The sequence below is a fragment of the Haemaphysalis longicornis genome, unplaced genomic scaffold, assembly GCF_048455015.1.
Source record: "Haemaphysalis longicornis isolate Haplotype H1 unplaced genomic scaffold, Haemaphysalis longicornis Haplotype H1 scaffold_8, whole genome shotgun sequence".
Lineage (NCBI taxonomy): Eukaryota > Metazoa > Arthropoda > Arachnida > Ixodida > Ixodidae > Haemaphysalis > Haemaphysalis longicornis.
Window position 1 is genome coordinate 102,048,709 of NW_027526445.1, and position 10,166 is coordinate 102,058,874.

General features: G+C 43.7%; 1 protein-coding gene across 1 annotated transcript in view; it reads left to right on the forward strand.

Annotated features, from left to right (window-relative positions):
* Positions 1 to 9,877, forward strand: part of LOC144148682 (xaa-Arg dipeptidase-like) — a 34,816-nt gene extending 24,939 nt beyond the window's left edge. Inside the window, exons 5-6 of the mRNA XM_077680197.1 lie at positions 3,528 to 3,770; positions 9,494 to 9,877. Coding sequence (XP_077536323.1) covers positions 3,528 to 3,770; positions 9,494 to 9,786 — 536 coding nt within the window. The 3' untranslated portion in view covers positions 9,787 to 9,877. The remainder of the gene's footprint in view (positions 1 to 3,527; positions 3,771 to 9,493) is intronic.
* Positions 9,878 to 10,166: the final 289 nt, after the last annotated feature.

The following is a 10,166-nucleotide window of genomic DNA, read 5'->3' on the forward strand; positions in this document are numbered from 1 at the left end:
TACGGCACCCGAAACATGGCTTTCCAGGTGCACTTAAGGTCGAAGACGTGTTTGCTGCATCTTACTTGTGCTATGGTTCCATGAAGTTCTTTGAAGTTCCATGAAGTTCTGCTTGGTCCTCGGAGTGGTCACATATCAGCTTATGGGAAATCTCAAGCGAAAACGACTGCATCTCACAGAGGCGCGCGACGTATCCACCGATTCTCATTGCCATCACGCCTTTTGATTCAAACCATAAGAGCACAAATAGGTGCCACAATAATCGGCTCTATTCACACACATTGTTTTGTTACTATTTCTTAATTCATTTATTTCTCATTAGTGCGCGCGCAGCGGGAGCATAAGTGAAAAAAAAAATGTACGGGCGAAGTCTTTCGTAGTAACACGGTGTCCAATCCTTCCAAGGGCTATCCTACGACCTGTTCCAAAAGATACAAATAAACTATGCATTTTTGTAAGAGAGAGAGGGAGAGTCCAATGTTTAACAGAATAATTTTGTTCAAGATCAGTTTCAGCGAGAAATTACAGCTCACGGCAGGCTAGCGTTGTGGTCGTCGCTGAAATTCTACTGCGCACAATCCAGGAGAGCGTAGGAAATTGGAGTGCATATCCAAGAAATCCGAATAATAAATATTCGAGGATTGATGTGAAGAAAAATCGAACAAAGGCGAGTGAAAAATATATTGAAACGAGAACAAAGCGGAGAAGTGATGTTAGCAGTTTCGCGTCTGTGCAGGGGAGAGTCGGTGTAGTTGCTGCGCGTACTTCGCTGCGCGTGTGTTTGGGTATATGCCGGTGCTCGGCTTTCCTGATGAGCTATGCGGCAAGAGTAGAGGGACGTCGTTGATGCTACAACGGTCCACGATTCAAAATACAACCAGTGGACGCGAGTAATAATCTAGCATGTGACGGGCGGAACAGGCGCGGAGTCCACTGATGATTGCCGGAAGGCATCGCTCTGTAAGACAATCTTAGCCATCTATATACGAAGAGAAGACATGTTTTAGAGCGCAACTATTAAGCGCTAGCTCCTGTGACTTCGTGTTGGGGGCGCCTCTCAGTGTAATGGAGCGAACGAAGAAGACAGCGAAAGCAGACGTGAATGAGGGGCAGGAAAACCGAGGAGGTAAGCATGGCGAAAGCGTCAGGCGGAGGGCAGTAGCCGAGGCCATGCAATACGTGTGGGAAAATGGCGCCGTCGCTTTTAATGGCGTCTGAGAAAGGAGACGCTAAACCATGCATCCGTGAAAGCATGCGTCTTCTTTTTTTTTCCTTCAAGTTCACAAAAAGCACAGTTGCCCAGCACGCGATACCTGAAGCACATCTGATCGTCGTCGTCCTCTTGTTTGCGTGGCTCACACGACCCACGTGACATTAGCGCCGGAGACGCGCTGCTAGATAAGGGATTAGTAGAGCGCTGTGGTGCTTTCGCTGATCACCTGATTACTTCATGAGCTAGAGCGGCTAGGCGCTCTGACGGGGAAGACTGCAGTTAGCGCAGCGCTAACATTTCGGATTAGGGGAATTCTAATCGTCAGACGTTCCTTTTCTATTTATTTATTTATTTATTTATTTATTTATTTATTTATGTATTTATTTATTTATTTATTTATTTGTTTTATTTTCATTTATGTATTTATTATTTTATTAACACCCAGCCTGTCGCTCACGCGAATTTCGCAGTAAGGGCGTTTGCACGTTACACGTCATAGCTTCATAATAATGTGCTGAGTACACATGCAGGAAACTAGCACTAATCATACCTTGTAATTACGCAAACAAGCAAGAAACATGGCGCACTGAAATCCACCCACGTGCTTCAGAGGCGGATGCCTTACGATACCTGACGAAGTTACGCGAGATAACGGTGGCCTCCTAGGAGCTCGTTCGAGGGTTCGGCCGGCAGGACTTGTGGGATGATAAGGTGGGGGCATTTAGGTAAGGCCCAGTTTCACCGTGTATCACGTCTCCGCACATGGCGCTGGTGACGTCTTCGCCGGGGTGAATGAGGCTTCGCCTATGTTTCCTCCGCGGTGTTTCCTCGATGCATAGTTCTAACAAATCTGCAACGACGGAACTCTGACAAAAATGGCGCTCTGAAAAAAATTTCCCACACCTGTTCGTTACAACCCGGGTATGCCTTCATGAATGTTGCGCCTTGCGTCGATTCGCACCTATGCGTTGAATACGCCAATATTTTTATTTACTCATCAAAATATGTGCCATTATTTCTGAGCAATCAGTGCAGAACCCCTACAAGTGTCCTGTGACAAACTTTTCGTCCTTTTTCCTTGCATTTCAGTATGCCAAGAATGCTGATATAAACTAACTTGGAACTGAAACCTCATGCTTCTGGGATTAAGTTGCTATAATGCGAATAGCAATCGAATACCTGAAATCAACAATTATCCGCGGCTTGAAGCAAATATCGCTCAGTTTATGACAGTAAATGTTAATTTAGGCCAGTCTAGAAAAATTTTCCCACTGTTTTCATGCGCATTTGTTAACTGATAGTCCCAAAACCTGCTCCGCAATTCTCGTAGTGGAGGGAACTGCCACTATCTAAAATAATGGTTATATGATTAGCAAGCGTAGTGGCCATGAACAATAAAATCCTCTATAATGATTGCGGTTTTCAACATGGCCTCAATAACAATATATTGCAAACACCGCATTTTGTTTGTAAGCTTGTCACTCATGGGGATTGACTGACTTCTATTCCTCTGTGCTATTGGCTGCTTTGTAGAGTCAGGAAAAATAATAAGTTCAAGGTAACACTAGTGTCCAGTATGTGAGATACCCATGTCTTCTTCCAACATCCTGCGCTTTTTAGCCCAGCAGTGCTTGTGTTGCGCAGCGCCCTGTTTTACTTCCTTCAGCTGTGAATAGGAGTGAACTGCTCGGCGTAGTGGTGTTTGATTTCATGATGTGCATCACATAGCTCATTATTGTGCTAGTGTTTTGCTCTCTACCTATGAATTCGTTAAAATACGCGGAAATGTTTTGTTTTATTAGGGCAAATTGCTTGTACAATTTGCCTAATTAAATTATTCATAACAATGTACCTCGTAGAAATATTGCTAGAACCAACTGTCCGGAGTGTTAATGAACCGAGAGAAGAACTACGACAGAAAAAAAGGACCCTTCGAGTTATATAAAAACAATACCGCCAGCCACCTGAAAGAGTGTCGCTTGTCGGCGTCTATAGCAAGCCGATGGGTTTTCGGTTATCTGCCCCTTCGTATAAACCCTAAAACATGCAAGAGCTGTCAGAGAGAGAAAATTCTTCAGTCCTCGGAATAAGTACGGAGTTGCAGCAACGCTAATGTATCCCAGAACAAGGAACGTAACCGCCGGTCTGAAGGAGAGGTTCTGACAAAGAACACAGTAGAGAGGTGAAACATGGCACAGTACATGTCTTCACGTTTTCAGTACACCAGCACATTGATTGGGACAATGACGATGAGCAATACAATAAAAATGATAATAGTATAATAACTAAATATATTTTTATTATTTTGCTACAGGCATCATCGTACACGCTGGCACCTACCCCAACATCATTCCAGAGGAGAGTGAGATGAAGTACCACGTTCGCGCCCCAACCACCGGTGAGCTGACCGAGCTCGTTACGAGGGTTGAAAACTGTTTCCACGGTGCCGCTCAATCAACCGGTTGCTCAGTGGAGATTGAACGGGGAACGCTGTACAAGCACGTCATCCAGAACTCGGCAATAGCCAGGTCCTACCGAAAGCATGGCCAGGATCTGGGTAAGTGACTTCGGTTCCTTGTCGTCATTAAACAGCTGTTTTCCTCCAGAACATTGCAAGTTCGCCGCCGACAGTATAACCGAGAACTCACTTATAGGAGGCAGCAAAAGGCCTTTCTATATATATATATCCGACTCTTTACTTATACTATATATATATATATATATATATATATATATATATATATGTGTGTACACACACCCCTACACACACATGCGGCTAAAAGAAAGCTAAATAAGTGCCCGCAAGGAAGGAAAGTTCGTGAAAATTGCTCGGGAAAATTCAACGAACAGGTGACATCGTATAAACGCTACATAAATCTCACCAAGCTGCTAATTTCCTTCGTTCGCTAACGGTAGAGCTAAGCGGACAGTAAATGTATCAAGACAACGCTAAACTTGTCACATATATGCGTTAAAACTAGGTTAAACGGTTCAATTTGTCAATTTCTTTAAAAAGGAAATCAGGGTAAAAGCAATCGCCATACGGGGACGCGCAGCAGGGCGGACCACTCGTACTAAGCTACCGCCGCCTGTGCGGAATTCGATTTGCTCTCGCTGTCAGCAGCGCAATCGGACCTTCCTGCTTCCTCTACTATGGCTACCCCCTCACCACCGACGCTAAGAAATTGATACCAGATTCAGCCTCGACACCCACTCAAGCATCTGCCCGCGGAGAAGCTTCTGACTACTTTATTTGCTCGGCCTATGCTGTTTCACTGCGACTCAGTAAAGTGCCACGTTTTCGTTGGTAGCGTAGCCGAGTTTTTCGGCGCCACTGCCGTAAGTTTTTCTGGTAACACGCTCAATTGAGTGACGGTTATTTATGGGAAAATGTTTGGCGTACGACATAAATGTTCTACCAAAGAGGCCAACTCCGCACAAAGTTGCTTTGAACACTTTGGAACGCTTCACGAGAAGCCGCTGTTGAATTTAACGAGGGATACTATAGGGTGAATGGAGTCGTGCCCCCACATGCCTGTGACACCGGTATAGTGAAACTGTTATAGACAAGCTCCACGTGATACGTGACTGCTTATTGATTGATTAATTGTGAGGTTTAACGCGCCGACGCAACGCATACGCTGAGGCGCGCCGTAGTGGAGGGCTCCTGATTAATTTTTACCAACTTGGGATCTTTAACATGCGCCAAAATCTCGTACACACGGGCTTTTTTGCTATTCGCCTCATACGAGACTACTGTCACTTGGTGGCCCCCGTTTTGTACGAGTGCTGTGCTACATTGTCCAAACAGCGAGAAACCCCGTTCCTCGAAAAGAAAGTACCTTTAGCGCTGGTTCTACGCGTACATGCATAAATGCACAACACTGTGCGGAACTGCACCCTACGTATTCCAATTTTCGCGTGATTTGCGAGCGAGAAATACGCACGCTCATTTTAAAGTTACGAGAAGCAGCAGCATTACACTCCACGGGGTCTCCCCTTGGGTCACAGGAGAAGTATATGGTGCCGTTAACTGCACCCCTACGTATTTGCTTTCCTGACCTTGCCTGCGCTAATCTAAGTTTGAAAAATGGTTGACGGCTTGGCTGCCTCACGCATGGCATATCCCCCGTGAGAAGATTTTTTTTTGGTAAAGTAGCTGTTTTTTGCTACCAAGTTAAACTTTGCAAGGCGGCTGTTTGAAAGCTTGATAAGTATTAGGTTGCAGACGCAATTGAGTCCTCCCGCTTAAAAGTCCGTGCAGGCCGGGCATTTAGTTTCGAACGTGTCGCAGAATACTGGCTAGTTTTGAACGCTGGCACCCTCCTTGATCCACTGCTAAAACAATCTAGATGTTCGGCTTCTGTGGCTTTTGGTCTAGCGCCTATGCTTGTGACGCTTGCATACTGGCTTCGATCCTAAAAATGTATACTCTGTTTACGTTTCCTGGTTTTTAATTTGGAAAATGCCCCCATCGATCAGTTCTGCCTGTAGTTTTCTTAAACAATTTTACTTCAGTACCTTTAGCTCATTTCAGGTGCAAAGAGGAGCCTTTCACTATGTTTATTTCATGCTCTGCACCCCACCGGAACTGTCAAGCCTGTACTGACTTGGAAACGGAATGTCTTTTCGAGATGTCATTTGAGGGTGGGCATGTACCACTTGTGCGTACAAGTGCGTGTGCCTAGGCGCAGACTACATTGCCTTTCCACGTCAATCCAAACCTCCCACCTTCGGTGCGGCAAAATTTATTTATTTATTTATTTATTTTTTATTTATTTATTTATTTATTTATTTTATTTATTTATTTATTTATTTATTTCTTTATTTATTTATTTATTTCTTTATTTATTTATTTATTTATTTATTTATTTATTTATTTATTTATTTATTTATTTATTTATTTATTTATTTATTTATTTATTTATTTGCATTCCTTAAAGCCCCAATGGGCATTACATATGGGGTATAGTGTGGGGTTCTGATCGAAATTAGAGTACATTTTTTCAGCAGAACATAATGAAGGCCGGGATGTTCTACATGACTATAGCATCGAGAAACTGAAAGTGTAATTCAGAAAAAGGCCAAACAACATTACATTACAGTGAAGGGAACAAGATTTCACGCAAAACACACTTAAGAAACAAAAAAAAGCGCTATCAGTACACTTAACTGGAGCAAAAAATATACATTTACGGAACAGTACCAAAAGAAGGATTTATATGTCACCAAAGACTTCCAGAAATGTTTTGAGGCATGTTAAAAGGATGCTGAATCGGACAGTTCTTGGATGTGAGCAGGCAGCGAGTTCCATTCTGCGTTTGAAACTCGTCTTGGAACAGCGATTGGCATTAAAGGAGGAACTCGCTTCCGTCCACTCTAAAGCATATAAATGTAAGCATACATAGTGTGATGTACAACCCTTAATTACGACAAAAATATGTACGACTGATCCAAGGGTGCATTTTTTCAGTAACTAAAATTCCGGAATATGAGAGATAGTACTGCTCAGCCTCTACCTGAGGACGTTAGCGTTAAAAGATTTGATCTATTTTCTCTTTCTCCATTTAAATTCAGTCCCCACATTCTCCACACCCTCCTTCAAAAAGGAGAATTTGGCGAGCCTCGGACGAGTTTACGGGCTATAGTTGGCTTTAATGAACCTAGCCGGGACATTTTCGGCGCTTAATGTTGCGCTTTAAAAAGCCTTTTTTTTCCTCATCCTGCTCCCGCTAGGATACGGAGGCCGAAAAGAAAGCAGGTTTTAGGAGCTCATGAACGATATTGCGGCAGTGTTAAAGGTTAAGTAGACTGCGCCAGGGGAAACAGGAAGGTCCCAGCCTGCGTTACTTAGAGCAGAGATGTGGCTTAATTATAATATTTTACGTATCAGGTTGTTCATTTTCTTGTGGATGTGTGTTATTTGCCGTAACGGATTAGACGTTGTGAATTTTTTGGTTAGGCATATCAGGCCACATTCCCCGCTGGCGTTACATATTTATTTCACCGATATGCAAGCGGGCGACGTTTCACCGGCAAAGGCGAGGCGGCAGCGTCTGTAGCAACCTGCGCTGCGCAGAGACCACTATCGTAAACAGCTTTCAAATATCAAAATTGGGAACACAATGAAGTAGAAAGGAAGAAACTCTAACACAAAACAATAACAAACTAGATGCAATAACTGATTTTATTACTTTTGGAGACATTTTTGGGACATGATGGTTCCCGACACTGCCGGCATTGGCGAAAGGGAATATCTTCCTTCTGACAATGCCGCCAACGATAATGGTTGGCCCGGGAGTTGCTGCTCAATTATCTGCACCAGGCCGCTTTGGACGGGCTCAGGTCAACCGCCCTTGCGGCATGCTGCTGTGTATTCCGATAATTCGTGTCACGACGCAAGCCACAGTAGGCCGTTCGCATACTTAGCTTCTTTCTGGACGTGCGAGAGTCTCTTCATGCCATGACTAATCGAGGGCGGCGTTCCCCAGTTATGAACTTGTGCAAATGCACGGTCTACCCGCCATAACCTCCTCATTCCCCAAGAGGCCTGGGATTGTACTTGCTCTCCTCACAGGGGACCCTACTATTATGCAAGACATTTGGGGAGATTTTCGTTTCTGCTGCGGGATATTGAAAAATAGCCGTGAATGCACTGCAGTTCAGCGAATCGCGAGACAGGTGTCACTTTAGAGACCACTTTTAATTATTTTATCACAAAGAAAAGGCAAACGGTGGGGTAATGTCAGTAAAGTACTACAGGCTTTATAACCCAGATCCGCAAAGTTGACGTCAGACCAAGATTTTTTTTTCTTGTTCACTAACTCAGAAGATCATTCACAAAAACACAAGCAGTGTCCACAATGCTGCGATCGTAATCTTTTCACTTAAGGGCCATAAATCTCTTCAAATCACCATTCGCCTTCACATCGCCAAATGTGTTTTTCCTATGCTTTAAGTTCCTCCATTCCGTGTCTCACAATCTTCCACCCTTATTGGCTTAATTAATATACGCGCTACACAGTGAATGAAACTGACGGAAGAAAACACGTCAAAACGAAAGTTCCGTTTAATAATGATTCTTCAATTCCATGTGGTTCACAAAAATATTATTTCTTTCCTTACTTTTGAAAAATCAAGCATTCAAGCTTTTGATCGGCTGCTTCTGAAGCTTACGCAGACGCAAAAAGACAACACATCTGGTGAATATCCTCATTACGTCAACCTTCGTGTTTCTAATGGTTATTTCGAAAGGTGTTTCGAAGGGGTTTTTGTCATGTCGGACAACGTACCTATTTTTAACGTTTTTTACAGGCTTCATCACGGGAAAAATCATCCTTGCGCCATTTCAAATCACTAGCCTTTCGTAAACAATCCGCTCCCTACAACCACAGAAATGCGTTTTTCGGGCCTAAAAAAGCTAAGGCATCTTGCACACGTTTCCGGTTTCACACAGCAAGACGTCATCCCTGACGCAGTAGATGAAACCTAACAAATATATTTATCAGCGAGTTAGCTCCACAATAGCTTTCAAGTCAAACAAACAAGAATAGAGGTACAATACAATTGCTTAGCTGTGTTTCTTAGTGGCGATGTTGTCAAAAATAGATATGCCCACACCCCAAAAAAATAAACGACTTCTACTCGTATAATGTCAACACTCTTAAACCTCATCACTGCGGCGTGCACATATGGCTGCTTTTTGTATTACGTAACCAACTTCGACTGTAAACAAGACTTTAAGCCTCTGTTACAACGTCACCGAAAGCTGTAACTTTGAAACCTCGTAGATATAATCTAGGTAGTCTTCAAAAGGCGCATCAAACAGTCGCGTGTGTCTGTTTCTGTATCCCGCGCCCGTGATTAGCGCTTGTTCCAGAGGAAAGTTGGAACGATGTTGTATCGAGTTGTCTCAGAATAAATCTCTTTCGAGCACGCAATAATGTACTATTCAGTGATTCGTAACATTCCAAAGCACTTTTACCAGTCTTTGGAAAACTGCAACTTTTAAGGCCAGTGACTTGATGGACATTGTGAGCGCACATTGTTTTTCGTTGACGAATTCATTCGACTTACTCCATTGTTTTTCTTGTGAGCTTTTCCTCCCACGTTCCCTTCCTCCCTTCCTTCCTTCCTTCCTTCCTTCCTTCCTTCCTTCCTTCCTTCCTTCCTTCCTTCCATTCTTCTTTCCTTCCTTCGTCCCTTCCTTCCATACTTGGTAAATGGTCGATATGGTCGCTTATAAGACCATTTCCTTCCTTTTGTCGATCTTGCGCGCAGGCATTGCCTTCCAAGACGGCGACATGAAGGAGGTATCCACCACGGGAGCCTCGACGGACTGCGGGAACTTTTCTGTCTGCGTGCCCACGCTGCACGCCGTCTACTCACTGGGCACCGGAGCCCGGAACCACACGCGGGAGTTCGCGGAGGAAGCAAACTCTACAAGTGCCCAGGCACCCACTCTCAGGACATCAAAGGTCCTGGCACTGACGGCGCTCGACCTGTTCACTGATTCAGAGCTCTTAAGCGAAGCGCGTAAAGAGTTTGCCGAGCAACTTGCACTTTCTGGTTAAACATACTGGAGCAAATAAGTATAGGTTTGACAGCTGTACTCACCTTATAACGTTATTAGAATTAAATCAATAAATGTTGTTATTCCCTGGACTAATGGCACTTTGGTCATTTTTTTTTCGAAATGCACCTCAATCACGCAATGCCTGTTAAAAATACGTTCATGCCTGGAATTGCCTGGTAAAGAAGATAGCATGGCCTGAAAGATATAATTGCGTGGTAAAGATCTGTTCAAAAATGTGGCCGTTTATAAATTTTTCGGAAGTGTGGACTACGACTGCAAAAAGTACCTAAGACTAAGCAGTAAAGGCTCTCCGAGCTGTATAATTCACCAAAAGTGAGCATTAAACTCGGTGGCTTGCAGCCACAGGTATCACTTTAA